Raw genomic sequence first — 23300 nt, 5'->3', positions numbered from 1 at the left:
ATTCTTGGAGATAGGATCAGAATATTACTGTCATGCATGTGCAGTTTTTCATACATCCTTGGGGCTGGTTTGCATTTCATCTTGGTTTTTCTGGCCCAAACACATGTGCACTCATTTTCATTTTGATATCTGTGCAATTATTACTTCTTGTTTCTATAGAAGGTTTTGCTTAGATTAGTGGATTCAAGCCAGAAATTTTGAAAGGTGGCTTGATTTTCCAGCTATGAAGATCTATTGTCATCTTTTAAACCTGTTTGCTCATGACCAGTTTCATTTTGAGCTTATGGGCAGGTGAATTTTGCAGTCTTTTCAGGAAATTTTTGATAGAGTAGACCTGAACTTGATATATGTTTGGAGTTTATCAGCAGTGCATATTTAGTGCAGGCTGTGTTTTCTTTTTAATTTGGTTAAGGCTTTGTGAAAGTGGATGCTGCCTGAAGGGAAGTGCGCCTTATGGCTGTTTGTTACATTAAAAATATTACTGTAGAAATGCTCACTACTGTTCAAGTACATGAATTTTCTTTCTGTCTTGTATGAGGAACTGGGAAAAAAAAAAAAAAGTCCTGGAGTTGTAGAATTACTATTATAGAAGGATCTTTAAAATGCATTGCAGAAGTTGGACTTGGAAGTTCTGATATGCTTAAAAAATGAGACACAGGCATATAATTAAAATGATACATTTCTGCTGAAATTGAAATTGATGATAAACTTGCAGGGGAATGCTAGGCAAGTCATGTACATGAAGAAACAAAGAATATACCACCTTTTCTTACCAGTGTAACCAAATAGAATGTATTGGTCAGAGTTGTACTCTGTTGGAATAGATCTCTTCCAAGTGGCCTTTGCATTTTTTTCATAGAGTATATTCAGATGTACTTAGAACAAATTTCCTCAACACCATCTGACTCCCCAATACCATGTCCTCAGAATGCCTGCAATAGTATTTTAGTCTGGGTCTGTTACTTTCTTCCCAGGATTGTGGAGAGGAAAAATATTTGAGATTTCTATAGTTGTGGATTTATAATTAGTTGTGTTTCTTGATGAAGTACAGGTGCATGAGATTGGTAATTTATCCTGGTAAGTTCAATGTGTAAATATGTCTTTCTGTAAGGTCAGAAAGAATACTGTCTGAAAGAATTATCTTGACGCTGGAAAAGGTAATGTATACTGTGAAACTTACAATTTTAACTATCATTATAGATGGAGGATAGAATTATAATTTCTGCCAGCACCTCTCTGTAGCTCGGCCACTTAACCTTCTGTTAGAACAGAGTATATTAGAGTGGCCATGGCACGATGACATCTAGAGGTTAACCCAAGCTGCCATGGCTTAAGAAACTTGATAAGAAAGTGATTTTGGGGAAGCAGCTGGTGTCAGAGCAGGAAGTTTTTCCCGGGGTGCAGTGAGGTGTGGGGCTGTCAGGCGGCAGCAGCTGCGCTGCTCAGGGCCGGGCGTGTGTCGGCACCGGCAGCTGCAGCCCCGCGCAGGGCAGCTGCGCACTGTGGATATTGCTGCACTCCAGCCCTTTGCTGCCCAGCTTCATGGACAGCTGACACTCTGAAGGGGCTGTCTGCAACACTGGCTACTCCTCCAATAAATAAAATGTTTGTGAAGGACAAATCAAAGGCCTTGAATGTATCATTTTTGAAAGGTACTGCAGTGTGTTTTGACACTTACCTACAGTCTGGCTGTCGACCCTTTTTGCATTTCTTTACTCTTAAGCTGCCTTTTTAAAATAGGACCTCAAGCAGTGCTGAAGAGACTATTAACACTTTGAAACTATCACAGTTTGCAACTTCATAGTTGAAAATAATAATTATTTTGTGTTCTAGGATGTGTTGAGCTTCAAATTTCAGAGCAGAAAAAAAAGAAATTGTGATCATTCCTTTGCTTACTTCCATAGCATACATGCTTCTCTTCTACTCTCTAATTTAATATCAGGCAATTAAATTTATAATATATACACAGTTTGTTGTTCTGGTTGCTTAGAGTGTTTAGATGTCCCTACTTTAAAGTTTTTGACTGCTTATCTTTAGCTTCAGTTTTGCACTTAATATTGTTAGCTCCTAAATGCTTTTTAGAGAAATTCTGACAAATCTAACCTTCATCAGTTAGGAAGACCCAACTAGTGCTTACCAATCTTGCCTATGAAGCACATGTTGGGAAAATATTATGTAAGCTGGTCACTGTGCTAATTCCACATTTAAATTTATTAAATAGTTCAGTGGCTGTGTATGAAATATAACATACATCTTAATGCATAAAGTACTCATAAACATTTGAACTCTACAAGCATGTCCCTTTGTGGGAAGTTTTCTTTGATGACTTGCTACCAAAGCAATGTCTTTAGGGATCAAGGAAGAATATTTAAAAAAAACCCTGTTGTCATAGTAAAAGAAGGTGATGGTAATGAAAAAGATTGTGTAAGCTGAGGTTCACCGAAGGAACCATTCTGCAAACCTTAGGGTTGGCAACTGTGTCCCTCCCTCCCTTACTGACATACCCATGCTGTGTTATGTCAGTAACATAGCCCAAAATCACATATCTGCTGAACAGCATTCCCCATATGTTGCATGATTTCTGTAGTATCTGATTTATTAGGCTGAATAAGTAGTGACAGGTTTTATTTGTTTGGGTGTTTTTGCACTCTAAATGACTGTGGAGGTAAAATTGTGAGTTAAAAAACCCCCCAAAACCTGTAGTAACAAGGATTCTGGGAGCTTTGAAAAGCTCAAAGATAGATTTTATTTCTCAGCAGAGAAAATTGTTTTGAATCTGAAGTAGTCTGACTACTGGTAGAGGAAAAGCACATGGATTAATTTTTAGTGTATGTGACTTCCTGTGGGTATATTTCTTAATGGGCAAAATGATCTCCATTTACAAAATGGATTGCATATTAGTGTATCTGTCTATGACAGATAAATCCTTTGGACAAAGACCTGATTCCATTTTAAGTCAACTTGCAACTTTCATAAGAAGAGATAGTGTCCTTTCATTTCTGAAAAATGTTCCTTTTAGAATTTCCTGGTAATTCCTTGCATTTTCTCTGATACATGAGTATTTGCTATCAGTGAAATGCTTATTAAGACATGACAAATGGATATATTAGGGAGGTATAGCAACATTATGAAGAGACTGGTATTGGGCTAGATCCTTTTTCGTGTAAGAAAAAGAGCCTGATACTGTTGATTACAGAAAACATTAAGTTGGAAGTAAATATAAGATTGTAACAGTAAAAAATGATGTCTTAAAGACGGACAGAATGGTAAAGTATGAAGATTGGGCAATTAAAACTGAATCTGTACAGGAAACCCTGCTTACCCTGAGTCAAACGTGAGCCCTGCACTTGGAAGGAGAACCTGGAGGAAGTGCACTGTGTCCTGATCAGGAGTGTCTACACCAAGGGTTTAGCAGCAAAGTGGATAAATGTTTGGAGTCAGCAGGATACTGTAGCAAATAACCCGGGGCAGTCTCTGCATGTGTAAACAATAACAATCGGTCAGTCAGTGTCTTGTATGTCTGAATGCAGCAAGCAGCAGTGAGCTGGAGAACGTGTCCAGCATCGGTGTTTGCATTTTAAATGGATGCTGAAAATACAAGTTCCAAAGAGCATCATCAGAAAATACTGTAAGGGATGGAGAATATTTTGCTGATTTGTTATAGACAAAAGTAATTTTGCAAGATAGCTTGAGTGTAGTTGTTGGTGACCAGAATCTTTCCTCAGGAGGAATAACTCCCAGTTCTGCAGTTGTCTAGAGCAAGGAACAAAACCAGAGGACGATGGGACAGTGGGAACCTTCTGCAGTGTGAGCAGGCAGCTGCTTGCAGAGTTGTCCAATGGAGACTTGACTTCTAGCTGCTTACATTATGAATGACTGTCTTACAAACCAATCAACCAAAAACCCCACCAAATCCAAGAGGAAAAACTTAACCCCACAGAACACTACCGCAATTTATTTTGAGATGTCAGAAGATTTTGCTCTGAGGCAGAACAAAAGTGAGGTTGCTCCTTAAAGGTTTTCCACAGTGAGTGACAGTGCAGGCTGCAGCATGGCTGGCAGTAGGCTGGCCTGGCAGAAACTGCATTCTTTTTTCCCTCTGATCAGGCAGTGTTGGCAACTTACTCTGTTAAATCAACTATTAGGTTAAGCTGGCAAAGAAAGTTTCTTTCTCTCAAGCACTCACTTTTCTCAGAATTTGCTTGTATGGACTGAAGAAGTTTTCCTAAATAGCCTGTTGTTAAAGTATATTTTTTATCTACAGAATTATTTTGGGATGTATTTTAATAGTTTTATTTGGTACAGAGAGAAACATTACAGCCACATTGAGTGTTTCTATTGTCTGTAATCCTCCCTTTCATGTTTTGTCAGAATAAAATTATAAGATTGATGTATGGTTCATGGTATGAAGTGCAGTGATTTTTGGTAGATAGTCAGAAAAAGCATCTAGTAGACTTTGAAGCCATGAAATAAAGCAAAATTTTGTGCGATGTTAAGTTTACTTTGATAAACATGTAATAACTGCTTAGAAAGTTTTGTGACTGTCTTTTCAATACCTGCTTTATCTGAATTGACAATGCATAGTTTAATAATTTGAGACTATAAACCTACATTTTATACCCATATTCTCATGTGAGTAACTGCTTTGTCTTTTTTCTTTCTTTCTTTTTCCCAAGGTATGGGCTGAAGCCAAATGACCAAATTTTGGCAGAGGACAAGCACAAAGAACTGTAAGCTTTTATGTGGTGATATACATGCATGTTACCTATATACTTTTTAATGTATATACATGTCTCATTGTTAAATACCTGAAACAAAAATGTTTGCTTTTGCTCTTTAGTAGTCTGCTGTAAATTGCAAAGTTTGTCTGAAGACTAATTATTGCAAAAAGAGATTTAAAAATCTTTTTTCATTAATTTCTTTTAAAATTTCTTTTTATTTTATTCATATTAACTGCAATTGGCACTAATGCAATTTAAATACCTCATTTAAATGTTCATCCTAAATGTCTATGTTCATTTCTAAATTAGATACAGATCTGTAGGATTACTTTCACTTTTCTTGTTTTCAGGGTAGAGATAGTGGGGAATTCCATCCATTTTGTGTTCATCTGCATGCTTGCTTAGATATAAAAAGAACACCCCTTTTTTTCCTTACTATTTTAAACTTTAGGCTCTTGCACATAACTGTCTGTTTCCATTATTATATCAGCGTTATTTTGCATTATTTCATGATGTACCCAAAAGACTTGTACAGTTTATCCTTGTGTAAGGTAATGTACCTGTTTCAGATGAATTCACACCTATAGCTGTCAAGTTTTCCCATGTTAAAAGTTTGGATGTTTTTAGTAAGGTCACAGATTTCAAGCAATAAAAATGTATTCTGGTAACAAGGATTTAATTCCTCTGGAAAAGGATTTTTTTCCAAAAGCTTTAGTGTTTGAATTACTAACCAAATGTCCCATGTTCTTTCTGAGGATGGAAAAAGACATTTAACTTAAGTTAGTACATCATGTATAATGTACCTGTGACATTAAAACTGCTTGAGCTCCAGGCAAAAGACAGGCAACAGCAATTGCCTTTGATAAGTAGATAAATTTGGTTTTATGCAAAGCACACTCTCTAATAATACAACACTTATGGACAGCATAGCTGTGATTAACCCATTAACCCATTTGGATGCTATGAGCTGGAATTGTTAAAAGTACTGGCATGCAGAAGGGTTAAACACAAGGTAAATCATATGCAGGTCTGTAATTTGGACAGTACAAGTTGTACTGTGTACACAAGCTTTATTTGTTCAATAGACACTGATTAAACTGAACCTTTTGATGTGAGATATTTCATTTGAAGTAGTTAAGTCATCTGTCAGCTTTTTATTTTAAGTATATTCCATATTAGTTAATTGCATGTTTGTTATTGATATGTTTACAGCATAGTCACTTCTTAAACGGAGGGTTGAACTAATTTTATTAAAGTAGTTCTGTATTAAATTTTGATTAATACAGAAAATTCAGTAAAACTCAAGATTTAAATGGATCAGCTGCAAGAGAAACCCTTCCTTGGTGTTGTTTTGTTGCACACACTGCATTAGCTCCTGAGATGATTTATAAGTTGCTGGGTATAATGAAAAGAGGTTGAACATGCTTTTGCCACTGATCTTGTCATCTTGAATGTCACTGGATACTTGACCAGGGGAAAACTCCTGTCGGTCAGTGTCACGTTGTTTTCAGGGGAGACCTTTGGAACTTTTCTATTGCTGTGTACTCTTCTCCTTGGACCATGTGAATACAACTGTTTGCACATTGTTGAACTTCAGAGCACTTTCAGTCTTTTAAGCTAAATTCTCCGATTTAACTTTTACATGAGTTACTAGATACTTAATTAACCTTTTCTGATGTTTAAGTAGACTTTCATATTAAAAAGAAATGCCAGTTCTAGGAAACATGCAAGACAACTTCCCACTAGGCTTATTGTGGTTATAAACTTACCCTTAGGTATACAGTGCCCTTATAATTAAGGTATCCTCCTGACCCTGTCATAGTGTTTTTAAGTCTAATACAAAGTTAATCTCTACATGTTACTATTCGTGCCAAAATCCTCCTACCTAAAATAATTTATCTTTCGGTCTTTGAAATGTCAGCAGCTTTTATATTGTCTTCCCTAGTAGTAAAGAAGACTTCTTTTGGCATTCTTCATCTAAAATCCATCATGGTGGATTATTATTATCTGACTATCAGATGCCCTTCAGTTACTCAGAGATACTTCTGTATAGCTGTTGTTCATAAAAATGTAAATTTTGTTCAAAAGTGACTTCCTTATCTCCAAAGGTAACTGATCCTGCTACCCTGACTTTGCTTGATCCTTTAGTCCTTGAGTCTTAGTTATCTAGAGAAATAAGTACAGTCACTAAGACTGGCATTGGTTTACAGGCATGGCATCATGCTTAACTTCTATTTTTAGTGCTAAGGTATGAAAGATCACCTTTTCTTCCCCCTGCTTTCAATTCACTTAAATGGTAGCAGCCTTCTAAATTTGTCTTATCATTTTGTCTACACTTCTTTTATCTAACAGGAATTTATTAGCACTAAAGCTGTTAAGTTTGTGCATCTCTGCATTCTTTTCAGAATTTAGCTGGAAGTATCTACTCCTTCCCTGCCCCAATCAGCTTCTGAATGTACCTCATGAAGGGCAGAGGGTACTGTCCCACAGCTCAGCCTGTTTCATGGCAAATTAGCAGATTAGTTAGAGCCATCAGTACTACTGGCCAAACCAAGCCATGCCCATGTTGTAGGGAATCAGATGAGCCACACATTGTTTTCAGTGCCCAGTCTGCTGTTCTGCAGAGGGGATAACAAAGGTGGGGTACAGTGGTGTCTTCAGTTTGCATTGGTGTTTTACAGGAGAAGGACACATTTGTGGCTCAAGGGATATCCTGCAGATGTTTCCCACCTTCCCTAGCCCAACTAATCCCCCCTCAATGTTTGAGGACTGCTAGGGAAACTCAGATGTTATAAGGTTGTTGGGGCCTTAATATTGCATATATTTTTCTCCTTCTGAGAGCAATAAAAAAATATTAATTCTGAGACAAAAAGAAATATTTCTCCTGACCCTTTGTATGGTTCTTTTACAAGAGTTGTTTCTATTTATAATTCTCAGAATTGGACTGAATGGCTTTGACTGAAGGTCATATTAGCCAAGTATAGACTTGTGTATCCTGTTGCCTAGGCTGATTTTTTTTTTTTTACTATGGTTCCATATCAAAAGATTTTTAGGAGAATAAATTAGGGCTAGGTGCAGCAAACGATGGGGTGTGATCTAAGTTGTCTTATATTAAAGTAGGAATACTTTAATACAGAGTCCATCTTCACTGTGTAGAATAAGTGTCGACAGAGGAGTTGGGGCTAGTGGCTGTGAGCCAAGTTTTGGTAACTTGACTAGTTTGTATGAATATAGGTGACTGAAATATAGTCATTGTGAGTTCTAAAAACATTGTTTGAAATTCAGTAGTACCATTGAGTGTGTAAGCAATGCTTCAGAACACTTGGTTTAGTGCAGCTTTGACTGACTGCTGATTGAACAGTTTTATAAATGTTTTTTTTAAACAGTTTTGGCTGTGATGGGACACTTTTGAAAGTTAGTTGAAGGAGAGACTAAGAAATGTGGCATCTGTATTGTGCTTCTGATTTTGAAAGCTTTCTTTTTTCAGAGATCAAGACCATGAAGTGAGGAAGAAAATAAATATCAGCTTTCTTTCTCTTCAGTCAGTTTTTGATATGTTGGTCAGAAGGGAGAGAGCAGATGTGTTGCTCTGCTGCAAGTTAGCTGAGAGGGATTTATTTAGCCCAGAGGGATTTCATTCTTACCTGCATACTGATGATATTTCATAGAGAAACTCAGCAAGGGAGAGAGGGACTCTTAAATTTGAGGACAGCTGTTTGGATGACTGATGGAGTTTTGATTTACCTGGAACATCTGGCAGGGTATGGTGTGTGTGTATTTTCTGGTTTTGCTTAAGCAAGATAGACAGATAGACATTTAAGTGGAAGGGTCAATCTTGGAGTCAAAATAGGGATTTTTGGGAATTACAGGGGGCCCTCTGGTGCTTGGGAAAAAGTAGAGAAACTCCAGTAGGGATTTGGAAGTAGTCTGGGTAAATTAGAGAGCTAGAGGATGTCCAAGGGATTAGCCCCATGTCACAGGAATGTTGAAGGGCAGTTTCCTTGTATTTGGGGCTGGAGGGGCTACCCCTTGTCCATCACTATCACAGCACTTCAGTACAACACTAAGGGACTCGACCCAAGCACAATTAGAGTTCAGCCGTGTGTCATGTCACTGATAGTTCAGCTTGCAGGAGAGAGGCTGAATTCTGTGTCACCAAGGGGATGTGACTGTCCGTGTAACACTTCTGGAAACAGCCGAGGGTTCTGTGCCACTAGAGGGGGCAGTTTATCTTCGGTAATGCAGAAATCCTTCCCTGCGTGTTGGGTTTGCCCTCTTGGGCTTAAGTCTCTCTGAAATACTTTTGGTTTTTATCCATCCCTAAAGCTAAAAAACAGGGTAGAAAATTGTTTATGAAAGCAGGGGGAAGATAGATTAAAATATCAGAAATAGGAAGCTTTAAGACTTTTGTTGGCCTTCTCAATAAATGCTGACAATATAGGTGATTTGTATGGATGAGGTGATATATGAACCTGTCACAGCTGTTGAGTTACTTGATATAATCCACCTCAGTTGTAATTATATTTGAGTGGATTAATATATATTATGAAATATGATTTGGCAATGAATTACTGTGGAAAACTGTTATGGCAGTTATAACAAGGTGCCCAGATTAATGAAAAAACTTGCCAGCTCCCACCTTTACACAGCTTTATTTTAGATTTCTTCCTCACTTTTCTTTAGGTCAAGTATCATATTGACCTATTTCCTGATACAGAGTTTTGTCTGAAAGCTTCAATAAAAATCTCTACTGTGCAATTGATACTCATTTTTGCAAAATCAAATAGTTTTAGAATTTTTACAGAGAGAACTCTTAAACTTCTCTTTTTAATAAATAAATAGTAATTTAGAATGACTAGTCTCTTAAATTGCCACTTTCTCCCACAGCAAATAAAATTCTGTTTATATTGACTCTGATTGTTCCATGACATGTAATTAAGCACTTTAATGAAACTTCCAATAAGTACTTGGGAATTCTGTAGGGTAACAATCTGGATGATGTGCTGTGGATATTTGAGAAATTTGTAAATGCGAGGAATGAGCTTGATGGTTGAGAAGAACTTTGTGCTGATCTGGAATGTTTTCTTAATCCAGTTCCTTGAGTTGTTGGCTCCCTCTGTAGAAACTACTTTAAATTGCAGTTTGATTTCTCTAGAATTGTTTTATCACTTCTGTGGGATATATATACACACACATAAAAGCTTCAGTCAGCTGTACAAAAAGAATGATTTATGGTTAGCTACAGAATTTCTATTAAAGATTCCTCCCTCTGTTTTTTTTCCTTCATTTTTCTGTGTGTCCACCCTTCAAGCAATTACTTTGAATTACAGCACCAATGTAAATTAGCAGTATAGAAATCAGCTCACGAAATTCTCGGTAACAGGCAGTCCTGCATAAAATTTCTAGAAGTTAAGCTTCTAGGTTATAGCAGAAATATTTTTAACTTCTTTGATGTAGCAGTCTTTACATATGCTTAAATTTAAAATCAAAATTTCAAATTAGTTTTAGTGTATAATTTCATTTTGCATCCTGCTGTTGGAGATGTTAAATAAGTAATCTGCACAATACTTGTACAGGGTGGTAAGCAGATTGCATCAGTATGTTAAAACTGTGCTTATGTATCAGTACAGTGTTTTATTTGAGCCTCCTGCCTGTATTCATGTTCCTTTGTGTGCATAGTACATTAAAGCCCAACTTTGCTATGTGGCTTTAAAGGCTCTATTAGAATAGTCTCTATTGTTAAGCAGCTCCTGGAAATCAGTGTCAATTCATTCTCGTATGGCACAGTGCTTATTTGATGTAAAATAGAAGAAAACTTCTGATAATAGCTATGGCTGGCAGTTAAGAACAAGGCTTATGTTCCTCTGGGGAGCTTGGTTTTGTAGCCTGAGATGCTTATCTGAGGCTGTTGTGTGATACAACACTTCCATGGTAGTGGGAAGGAGGAGTGCTGGAGGGGAAATAGAAGGATGGATATGAAAGCCAATGGAGAATCCAAAATATTTTATTTATGTGACATACGAGGTGTAAAAACAGCTGCTGAAGGATTGAAACTGTATTTGCTTAAAAGTTCCTGGTGTCAGATTCACTGTTCTTCTGTAGTCTTGCTCTTAATCTCATATATTCATTTTTCTTTTCTTACCTTCAGTAGAGGTTTTCTTGTGTCATCTGCTTTGATTACCACAGCCATATCACAGGTGGTACAGAAGAGACGTCAAAAGATGCTTCAAGGGAAAGATGTTTTGTAATATTCCAAATGGTAATTCCAGCTCAGATTTCATTGATAACAGGAACTCTGACAGTGCTGGTTATTGAGTTAAATTGATCTCTCATAGTGATTTCTTACTTTGACAATTTGTGCAGGAATAGGTGGACTGACATGGGCCACCTGTTTGGTTCTGTAGTGAGCTAATGAGGCCGGGTTATTCTGTTTTTCTTCCTGATGATATTCCTGACAGTGATTACTGTTCCTCAGTGTGTACTAGACATACATGCTTTAAAGCAAGGAAATAAGGTTTTTCTTTTTGCTTTTCTGTTCCTGAGCTCACCCTCCTGCACAGAGTGAGCAGAGAACCCACAGCCCTGAACTGAACTCTCAGACTCGGAAAGCTCAAGTGATCTGAACTCCTGTAAAGCACTTGAGTTGCCTCTCACCCAGTGTTTGTCCAAAGGCTTCACAGACAGCACAGGATGGCTGCACCCTCCTGTCCTGGGGTTCATTCCCAATAAATCCAGTCTGAGCAGTCAGTAAGACATGATTGTCCAGAAAGAGTCTTCTTCCCTCATGACTTTTCTTGGCACCTTTTTTGTTTTTACAACACGTTAAAAAATGGTGTTAATGTTTCAACTGCACTGACTCCTGGTATTGATGAAGTGTGGTGCTAATGCAGTAGTGACAGGACTGTGTGCAATGACAGAGGTATTTGAAGACTGAGTTTTGAATGTGCAGAATGATTCTTTTTTTTTTCCATACTGCTGCATTATTTCTGTCACTGTAGAGGCTTCTTTCCAATAGAAAATGGGGTGCACTCTTAGAATAAGATGTAGTCTTGTGCTATAGAACATGCAAAGTCTCCTGGGATTGCTGCTTTTTAGTTAAAGTAGCTAAGGTGTCTGCATCTTTATTGCACAGTTTAGAATTGGACAAGATCTGTCTTGGGAGTATTCGTTTTTGTGTCATGCAGTGTAGCCCTAAACTTGAGATTTTCCTAAAATTTAGAAAATATTAATGTGACCTTTTAATAGCCTAGAAGATACATTGTTATTGTCTCTTAGAAAGAGTATGGATTAAAGATGGCTGTGGGACGATTTTGAGCTGTCAGAGTAATTATTTAACTGTAAGCTGCAAGTTACAGGGCAAGAACTGCATATTCTGAAGCAAAAAGTGAGACTTTAACATGTGTTTTTTATTTCTCTTACTGTATTCCTTACATGTATTTTGCCCACAGTCCTCTAGACATCGCACCAAAATCAGAATAACAGCTAATACCCACCCAACCATTTTATGGAATTACATTAATTTTATGGCCTTAAGTACACTGTGTGTGAAGTAGAACCTTCAGACGATCTTCTGTTGGGAGAATCCTGTTTTAATTCGGAATTTGTTCTGATTTTAATGACACAACATCAAAGCTGTTGAAGTGGAGGCGCTGTTTGAAAGCCCCGGCTCGGGGTGCGGCCAGTGCCGGGTGCGCCACCAGCCCAGGGGAACCAGCAGCCCCTTGGTGGCAGCTCTTTGAAACCGCTTGTAAAAGGTGTAAAATGTCTCCAGCTTTTAACTACTTGAAAGGACTTGACAGTGCACTGTTATCTTTTCGCTAAAACGCTTTTAAGCTTGCTGAGAGGGGGGTTTGCTGCTTTTCATTGAGGCTCTTTAAAACCAGTGGAGGTAAGAGATGTGTATTTCATGTGTGTGCAGTTAGAGCTTGAGATGGGATACACCTGAACAAAGTGGGGGTTTGTGTAGGGTTTTTTTGTAATGCAGACCACAAACATCTTTAATGTTCAGATTGCTATGTTAACTGGTTAGATGAAATTTCAAAACCCAGAATAAGAGTGTGATGGTCTCTTCTCTAAACTCACTTTTGGTTTTGTTCTGGTTTTTAATGTGTGGCTGGTATGATTATCTATAAGCCGGCCAATGACAAAAAGAATAAAAATATTCATTTTTTTAGTTCTTAGTAGTTTTTCTTTGCTAATCCTGAGAGTAAATGGAGAATTTAAACTTCCAATACTTTTGCAGGTTAGTGAAAAAAATTACTATAATAGAAGATACACTATAACTGAATTTTCAAATGTAGACACCTTTCATTTGATTTTTGAAAAGCTTCAGGCTTTTGTGAACTGTTAGGATTTTAAAAATAGTGCTTATTTCTTGGTGGCACTTGTGTTTGCCTGCTCTGTTTAAATCAATAAATCATGTGTACTTATTGTGTATTTTTTTTATAATTCCATGAGAGACTTAGTCAGAATATAATGCCAGCATTTTTCCTAAATAATCAGGTAATGACCTTTATTGTAGCATAGTCTTGTTTTCTGACATTTGGGTGCAATGAATAACATGGTATAAATTCTTCCTGTGCTAGGACTTCATTTTTCTCATTTAAAGTATTTTTTTAGTGAAACTCTTCAGAATTGAATTTCCAGAGAATTTCCACCAATGCCCTGCTTGTTACCCTATTATCAAAATGGCAGAATCACATCAGATATTCCATTTCCAAAGCAGTTAATGCAGTATCACTCTCTTTGCTAATTTGGCTCTTAAAGTATCCTCATTTAGAGATGTAAGCACCACAAATAAAACATAAAATAAGCTGTATAATTTGTTAGCAACTGAGAGAATAGATAAGTCTCTATTGCCCATTCAGTCTTTTCTGTGTTAAGCTTAGCCCCAAGAGTACCAATTAGTGCTCGGAATAGTGAATTCTGCTATTTTAAAGGTGGTCATCTATCAGAGCAGATTAAATGGCTTGTGTGAAAATAATTTAGTAGCTGCCCATTAATTGCCTTTTCTTTCATAGAACTGTAGAAAGAGACCTCAAGAGATCATTTTGTTTCAATCCTCCAATCCAGCTGGAGATGCATCTTTGTCGTTCCTGGCAGATATTTGTCTGGCCTCCTCCAAGGGCCTTTGGAAATAGTAAGATGTCATGTGGAGACAGTGCAATCTTACTGCATAACTTGTAATGGTGTGCTGCTTCATTCCCACTGAAAAGTTTGCTTGCAGGATGGAACAGAGAACTGTTGCCCATAGCAGTGAAGAGGGAGTTGGGTGCAGTACAGAATGCATAGGAACTGTGATGGGGTAAAAAGGCAGTGGATCTAAGCAGGGGAGCCAGGGCAGTGTAGGACAAGGCTGTGTGCAAAGAGAATGTGCATATGTATTTTTGCTGGGGTAAGGTCCTGTGCACCCCTAAAGACAAAAACATAGAGCAGACAGAGAAGCCTAAACTGTGAGGAAAATATTGAGACTTAAGCCATTTTAGTAGTGTGATGGAAGAAGTCACCTGAAGTTGACCATCTGATTTAATCAGGATATCTGGATGCCCCTGCCTAGTAGTCTTAAGTATATATGTCCAGTATGGATGTGCAGTTCTGCACTTGCAGGGAGATAACTTTGTACTGCTTTCCTTACTGCTCATGAATAACATGGAAGACTTGCCAGGAAATATAATCTAATCTACATACTTATATAGCTCAATAATCATCGTATTGTGTAATCGTCTCTCAGATATCTAAATTGATTTATTCTTGAAGCTTTGTGCCAGATAAGATTGTAATTTTATGGATTTGTGGCCAAAGCAGACAGAGAATGTAGCTGGCTCTCAATTGCACGGGAAACTTGCTGCACACTCAGAAGCTGTGTGCCCGAACGATGGAACCATCTGCTTATTCTGAAGGGGGTCTCCTGCCCTGGTGCTGTTGTGGCTGTATGATCAGATGACCTTGTTTACAAGCAGTGGAAACAGCAACTGACACACACTGCAGCTTCTGTCCCCAAACCAGCGATCACAGATGGAGTGCAGCTGCTGCAAGGGATTCAGTGGTACCTTCTGGTCACATGAGTCAGCTGGTGCAGTTGCAGCTGCAGATGCCAGTGTCTCTGCTGAGCAGCTGAAACACACAGACATGATACAGGCGAGTGCAGGGGGGTGTGGGAGGTGATGGACCTAAACTCCCTGGGCCAGTTAAGCACCTGAACCACCCTGCACCCAGTGTGTCAGCCCTGGCCTGATCTTGTCTCTTTAACTGATGTCACTGGTTCTGGTTGTGAGGGGAATAACAAGAGAGCTACAGGCAGTGGCAATATAATGGCATTACTTAATTTCAATTTCTTATTTCTAATATCTGTGTAAAAACCCCTGAAGACACATATGTTCTCCTGTCTTGCTTGTCCTTGATTCAGTTCAGCAGGATGTGTGCAGGTCCAGTACTGGACTATCAGAGATAGGAAGGCAGAATCCCAGTCTTCCACTATATGGGAAAAAAGATTTTGGGAAATTCAATATTAATGCAAAAATAGATTGGATGCTTTAAGTTGAAATGGAGTATTTAAACAGGCTGTGCAACTCCAGCAGTTAAGACTGATTTTATCCTGTAGTGACAAGTTATCTTACAGATTTGGTGAAAACTTCTGAACTAACTTAAAGAACTTTTCTAAAAGTAGGTGATCTCTTGAGCTAACCTTTCTAGCACTCAGCAACAGCATCTCAATCTGTATGCATCAGTGAATAAGCCTACCAATTCCCATCTGTGGACATAGTCCTGCACAGATTTCTTGAATTCTAAGGAAAAAAAATTGGGTTAGGATTCCAGCAGGAGCTATGAGAATGTTTAGAAATAAACAGCACCTTTGTTAAAACTTTGCAGTATGAATATCCCATTTCACAATGAGGAGAAAATCATTCCATCATAGTTGTCCACATACATGTGTTAATGGTTGATATGTTTTATGGGAATCCTTCCTAAGCTGGAAGGATGTGCTTGCATCAAGGGTTTGACACTGAACTATTAAACTTTGTGACTGTTTATTTACTGTCTACTCTGAGCAAGACACCTGCAAATGTCTTTGAAACCAGTACTTTCTGGTTTTATTTCTGTTGTTATGGTTATTGCAGTTGGCAATTACTGTACAAACAGCCTTTTTCCCCTTTATTGTTTTATGGGATTTCTTTTGTCTCTGTCACAGGTGCTTACCATGACTAAAGGTTACCACTCTGGTACTGAAAACATAAAAATACTTGGTTTTGTGGGGAAATAGGACATCAAAGGAGTGAATAGAAGGGAAAATCTTAAATTAATATGAAAAAAAAATAGAAAAAAAAAGCCAAAAAACACTAGAGGGAGGAACGAGCAGGTGTAAAATATACAGGATAGAGTTGTTGAAATATATTTTTAAGTGGAAATGGCCAGGGTTGTCTTTTTGTTTGGGTCTTTAATTTTGAAGGATATACTGTGAAGACATTGAATAATTTTCTGCCTAAAAAGCAATAAGAAGCAGCCCAGTTCAGGTAAAAGTATTTTCAACTCTAACTGAAGGTTATATATGTTAGAAGGTTTCAGAATGGTAATAAACTTGAATTACATCTGTTGCAATATTTACAAGTAGCACGGTTCTACATTTGTTACTTTGTTCAGTATTTTTCCCCCCAGTTATTTGTAGGTGCAGTTGCTCTTTTCAAACTCTTCACTAGTACTGAATTTCCTACCAAGATCCCTTTATTTTTGGGATGCTGGCTGCTCAAAAAACTGTGATTAGAAGTGTAAGTGCCCTACTTACCTGTTTTGCAGTTGCTTCAATGGCTTCACACTAAGTGAAGTTATGAGTGATGAATCTTCCTCAAAGGGAAGATTCTGCCACTGGATGGTGCTATTGTTATGTTATTTAACTTTCTTTCTGTGATAATGTGCATGTCGTGAAATCTCCACCCCTGTCCCCTCAAAAGATTTTGTGAAGATCTGCTGCAAGAAAGTCCTGTGTATAGAGGTCACAGTACTAGCAGTAAAATAGTCATCCATAACCTGTACCTTCATGAAGGCTGGGCAAAGGTAATTCTGTGTGATCTGTATTTGAGCTTTGCAGATGAATGTTTAATACAAGTTTGGATGACAGCCTGCCTTTGGTAATACAGTTGTTTGTAGGGAAGGTGATGTTCTTGAGGAATGGGATACATTTGAGCCAATCAGCTGTGTGAAATCTGCATATTCATAATACATCTAATTATCCAGGAAGAGATGCTGAGTTACTGAAATTGTCACTTTGAACGGTTTCCTAACGAGGGGACTGTCTTTTAAAACGGCAGGGGTTACATAGTTAGCTACCTATTACATTACAAAAAAAAAGTTTTGACTGTTTTATGCAAATATACTGCATTACCTGGTATAAATGAGAAGGTAAATCAGCTTTTGAAAGCCCTTCATGTTTTTTTGAGGGTGGAGAAAATGAATTCTTCTTACAAATTTGCATTTCAAGAAGTAAATAACTACTTGAAAAGGTGCGCTTTCTTTTAAAGATTGCGGTTTGATAAGCTGGAGATTTGAGTGTTAAAATGACTTTAGAAATTTTGGAAATTCATCTTTGAGTATGCTTTGAACAATTGAAAACATACTCCAATTTTCTTATAAGCTGGCTTAAAAATGGGAGGTTTTTGTGCTTGTTCTCTCTTTCCCTTCCATTTTCATTCACATATTTCAGTCTGTCTGGAGCAATTGGAGTAAATTTTTTTAAGAGGCCTGGGAGAGGAGAGGAAGGGGAAGAAAGTCCCAAGAACCTAAGAAAACTATTGCTGTTGTCAGTCCTGACTTCAGAAGAAATTATGAGATTTGGCAAGACACCTTCTTGTGTATTTATAGCCTGCCTCTTTTACCAACTGAGCTATTCTGTGTCTGTCTCTAATAATTCTTGGGCTCAGTGGGCAATATCAGAACCGTGTTTGACAGGGAAGAGAAAATGTGTAGGATTAGAAGTTACTGAAGGTGTCAGGCAAGTTAGGGGCTTGATAAAGAGGAGATTTGCATGTAGGAGAAGGAGGATGGAACACAGACATTTTTTTTCAGAGCAGGATCCTGCCTGATGGACTGGAGCAGCCTATGGGCACTACCTGATCAACCACAATGCAGGGAATCACAAATGAGCAGGTCCTCCCTTCTCACCAGCCAAGCAGCTGGGCTGGAGGAAGTGGGGAGAAGAATGAGGGTGAGAAGGTACAGTGAAGGGACTTCAGGAACATGGCAGAGAAGTAAGGCTGTTGGTATAGCAAATACAGAATATGCATTGTTAAGAAACCAGGCTTCTTTATTAGAAGCAGTTTTACCTTCAGAAGGTTTATTAAGAGGCTGCTTTGTGGATATGTCCATTACTTGCTGAAATCAGAATCTGTGTGCTTGCTCCATCTGCCCCTGAAAGACCTTAGTTTGTTTATGCTACATCTGTCCTGGAGTTCTAATTTTCATTTTATTACTTGAATTCTCTAATATGAGAGTAGCTTTTTTTTTTTTTTTTTTTTTTTTTTTTTGTTAGATAACCCATCCCAAAGTCTCTGTTTTAACAGGTCTTCTTTCTGGTGCAAATATTTCATATGATTTGTGTTAGTTTTTTTTTTCCTTTCTGTCTCAACCTATCAACTCTTTTACTTGCTGTTGTAGATGTTAGCCCTGTCTATCTGTCATTGACAGACATAGTCAATGTCAACTTAAACTTTTGAGGTAACAGTAAGTGTATAATCATATGAGGTAATGCTATGTTTTAAATCTTAAATTCTCAAAGAGAAGGCAATTCTCTTCCTAGAGCTCTGATCAAGAACAGGATTGGGATAAGGCAGGATGGAATTAGACTGTGAGGAGCTGTCTTGAAGTGTTGACACTGTTTCTGGGAGAAGTCTGGGAAAAAATTCAGAGGATTAGGTGCTGTAGTAGATGCTGCAGTACTGTTGGGTCAAAATGGAGATTCTTGGAGACAGGAGGAGTGCAAGAGAAGATGCAGGAATCCTTGCTGGAAGCTGAAGTGCAGGAGTTTACAGGGAGTCAACCAACTTTGGAGCTTCATGTGGAAGTTTTTTGTGACAGTGATAAGTGATATTGATCTTAAACTTGGAAAGTCTGTTGGGCTGAAGGTTTTACTTACTTGAAGCAAGTAGATATTGTAGGTGGTAGAAGTTGAAAAGAGATGCCAAGTATTAGACTAAGTATATCTAGGACATTATCTAAAAGGATTATGAATAATGAATCCATTCCTCTTGCATTGAGGGTTGAGAAGAGATATAATTCTAGTTGAAAATCCTCTTCACTATGTTTAGATAGTTCAATAGAATATGTAGCTCTTCCCACTTGATACAAGCAAATGGGCAGCTAGATCCTGTATTGGTCTTTTTGGAATTTCCACTTAGCTGAAGTTTTAAAAAATTTCTTAGCTTTGAAAAGGACCTAAAATGCTTAAAAAGTAAGTGAAGATCTTGGTCAATGATAATCTTATTCCATGTACACAGCCCTGTAAGCTGGATGACTCCTTTTAGTGTGATGTATTTTTGTTTCTTCATCTCTTGAATACCTGAAGATGATGTGCTTCAGAAAGAAAAAATGGGAAAATTACCTTGCATTCTTCTTTGTGTCCCTCTTTCTGAGACAAACTGAGATCACCTGCAAGATCAAATACCTGCAAGAATCTGTGTTCTTGTAATTGAAAGTTCGAAGTCTTCTGTGGATGTTTATTGGACAATGTCATGTCTCTGTGAGGTATTAAAGGAATTTGATTAGTGTATTTTATGATTTCACTGATAATGCTTTATATCACATTTTTTTTGTAGGTCACTATAAAATAATTTTACTTAACAGTGGGGAAAAAAACCTGACAATATTCACCTCTCTAGTTTTTTTCAAATTCTTCTTGTTTTACTATAGGCTCAAAAATGAACAGGCCATACAAAAAAGTGTCAATACACTGGAATGAAATTTCTAAATCACTGTGGCTAGGTATGTGATTCCAGATACAACTCAATTTTTCGGTTTTGTTTTTTTTTTTCCTTGATTATTTGTCTGCATGTGGAAGAGTCATTATGTTCTATTATGTGACTGCTGCTATGCTGTTCAGCTTCTGTATGAAATAGTGAAGCAGAATGATCCCTTGTTTGAAGAAATATGAAATCCTACGTACATCCCACATGGAGTTCTCATGTTCAGTGTGTCATAGGTCTGTCTCACTTAAATTCTTATTACTAGAGATTCATTTTCTGAGTGTAATGAAGTAACACATCACAAACTCATGTTTTAGTCAGTGTGACTGAATATAGATAGGGTGTTCAACATCAAGATGTAGTAGTAACATATGTCTTTTTTTAAAATTTATAATATCAAGTAGTCGTGATGGATTTTGTGAAACAGATACTGTTTGAGAGCATCCAGCTTCATTTGATAAATAAAGACAATTCCTTAGAGGTACTGTCTGTCCAGGCCTCATATTTTTATTTCCAGTATCTTTGTGATGTAAATTCATGAATCTTCACTGAGTATTAGAAGTCCTTTCTCCAACTTTTTTCCAGTTATCCATTTATTTCAACTTTTCTTCCCCGACTATCATTTCTTTTTTTCCAATCTCTTAGGTAAAAGCAGTTAAAACTCAGGGTTACATCTTAGTGCCCTGTCACCTCTTGCATCTTGAGATACTATTCAAATGCTCTTATCTTGCAAGAGGGTGAAAACTGGCCTTTTATGCTGCTCCTCTGATTTATTTATTTATTTATTTATTTTGTAATATATCCTGGTTTCTTCTTCATCTGTTCTCCATATACCATTTGTATTAAATCGGTAAGCTGGCTTTCATTTGTTACCTTGGTATTCCACTCTTTCTGAAAGATGGAATTGCTGGAGTTGTCCTGTTTCAGTTGAGCTGTGGCTGGTCCTGTCTGAGGGAGCTCTGTCTTTCACTGTGTGGAGACACGTGCCCAAGTGAAGGAGGAGGGTGGAAATCTTGGCGTTCTCCCATGAACAGCTTTCCTCTTCTGCCTTAGAAACTTCAGCCTTAGAGATGTTGTCCCAGACTTGACAACAGCCTTGATAGGGAGAAAATGCAGACTGTTGGAGAGTGGTTTTTAATATAAGAGAGAAGCTAACCAAGATCAAACCAGTCTGGAAGTTTAAGGCATGCAAGCTGATCTAAGATTAAGCATGCTGAAATTGGTAAGCTGGTTAAAAGAAGGAATGAAATCCTGCAAGCAGTATCTTGACAATTAGTGAAATGAATTATTTTTCCTTATTAAGTCCTTAATAAACTGAGACAGGAGAGCGTCTGTGCAGATGTTAAATTTTGCATTAAACACCCACAAATGCAACGAGAGGGAACAGACTAGGGAAATTTCACATATTGCATCACGACTTGTCTCTGAATACTTGGCGTTATTTAAAACAACTTCGTTGAATTGGATGAACTTTGATCCTAATGAAGAACATTTGATTGAATTAAGTGCAGACTTCAACTGGTGTTTATCTTGAAGAATTGTTTGCAAGTGTTATATATGTATCTAAACAATCTAAAATTAGTGCATTTAGCATATTATACTTTAATATGAAAATTTCTGTTAGCCAAGATGCGTATGCTTTCCAAATTTGGTGTTTCAATTTCTTGATGTTTCAGTTTCTCTTAGCAGAAAGAATTCATTTGGACTTGCTTTTTCTTCCTTCTCTTTCATCATGCAAATATGGGTTTGGTATGAGGCACCAGAGGCTTGGTTTTCAAGGATGCAAAGCAGTGTTAGCCTAATCCTTTCTGGTGCTCATAGAGTGGAAGTAATTTGCTCCAAGTACCCTACCTTGGGGGCAGACACTGCTATAACCTTACCTCCTCTGTGTACTGTAGTGGAAAGGTGAGATTATGGCTGATTTTGGAAGATGAGGGGAAGTGTAGTGATTATAATGCTACCCATAGGTTTCTACAGCTCTGGAAATCAGACTTGGAATGCCACATTTGTTTGTTTGTTTAAGTAGACTGTATGTTATCTAAGTCAGTGTTAATACATAAATGAAGGATGTTTAATTAAGCTGACTCCCTGGAATTACATACAGGAATAACAGTTGGGAATATGGATGTTATATGTAATCCTAAAAACACAGCAGGGAATTAGCCTTTGAGGTCTTTACCTTTAGCTGATCTGGGTGCTGTTTGGACAGACTGAACCGTAGGTGCTGTAGGTGCCTTGAGATTAGTGTCTAGTTTGGATTTCCTCTTCTTCTGAACTGAATTTTTCATCTGTCCCCACCTATTTCGCTTGACTTCCCATTGTAGAGTGATCTGTGAGCACATAAACTGAATTCTTTTTGAACAAAACAAGAAAGAAAGAATGTTCCAGAAGCATGCCTTGTCTGTCTCAGGTGCTGTGAACTCAGGCTCTGGGAGCAGGCAAGAGCTGGTCTGACAACTGCCCTGAAATACCTGTGCAATGCATGGCTACTCCTAAAGCCAGCAAATTGTCTGGCTCCATCATGGCTCCATGTATAGGAGCTTGAAATGAGTTGTAGATCTAGGACTTCTTGGGCAATGCACTGCTGTCCACAAGCCATCTGCATGCTTATATTGGCATGGTTAAATCTTTCGAATGTGGGGCTGCTCAGCTCATAGCTCTTAATGAATTTGAAGCTTTTATCTTGTTTGAAGAATAAATAAGTGAAGACATGGTAAGGAGTTCACACTGTTCTTGGGAAAAAAAATAACCTCCAGTGTTGGATTTAAAGAAAAGACAGAAATCAGGACTGGACTGAAATGCATGTACTGGCTGTACTGTTTGTTTAGGGATGTTTTAATTCAGTTAAGATTTTATAAAAGTTTGCTCTTCAGGAACTGGGTTTGGAATGGTATTAGTTGGTTGTTCCTCTTGTTGCAGTTCAAGTTAAGCTCTACATTTAGGCTTAGCACAAACTGTTTTAATAGAGGCTTTATCATCACTGCAGGATTTTTTGGTACAATTCTTATTTTTAATTTCATTTGCAATACTAAGATGTCAAAGTAATTGCTGCTTGAAAAATCAGTTAAGTAAAACAAAATTCACAGATACTAAATAGCAATAGAACATAGAAAAAGATGTTCAGAGTAGCAAAAGGAGGACATGGAATAGTTGTGCTTCTGTACCACCCAACTAGGGAGTGAAATAAGCATCATTGTTTGGGAGTTGCCACCCTCTGACTCTTGACATAAATGAGAGAAATTCGTTTGACTTTTGTCAGAAGGGAGGAGGAAATTGATAGATGATGCATCTATGGTCCTCTCTGAGGTTTACTTTTTATTTTCATTTGCTTTGAAGTCTGTTAAATCATCTTCAGTTTTCTTGAACTGATAGGCTGCTAAGATGTTTCTTTGGGATTGGTTTTGTGACTTTGGTTTTGAGGTCTAGAGCATCTAGACTGGGGCCTGATTCTCTAATGTATAGGATTTGATTTTTTTTGATAACTATTCCTCAGGCTGTGAAAGTTTGGGGTTTTTTCTATGTCTACCAGATCCTGAGTTATCAGTGAACTGGGTTTCTGGTAAGTATTGTTACTGTATCACTGGTGAGTGAGGGAGAGAAATCAGTTCTTTTCTTTCTTCTGGAAAAAGTA

At 37.7% G+C, this 23300-nt stretch overlaps 1 protein-coding gene across 2 annotated transcripts in view; it reads left to right on the top strand.

Annotated features, from left to right (window-relative positions):
* The window catches only part of ADK (adenosine kinase), a 270375-nt gene that overhangs the window by 29302 nt on the left and 217773 nt on the right, over positions 1 to 23300 (top strand). For both annotated transcript variants that reach the window (XM_083866949.1, XM_083866950.1), the window contains exon 3: positions 4677 to 4730. In XM_083866949.1, the coding sequence (XP_083723075.1) occupies positions 4677 to 4730 (54 nt within the window). The remainder of the gene's footprint in view (positions 1 to 4676; positions 4731 to 23300) is intronic.

Source organism: Zosterops lateralis (genome assembly GCF_965231275.1).
Source record: "Zosterops lateralis genome assembly, chromosome: 8".
NCBI classification, from domain to species: domain Eukaryota; kingdom Metazoa; phylum Chordata; class Aves; order Passeriformes; family Zosteropidae; genus Zosterops; species Zosterops lateralis.
Note: the sequence above shows the minus strand (reverse complement) of the source record. Positions and strands in the feature narration are given on the sequence as shown.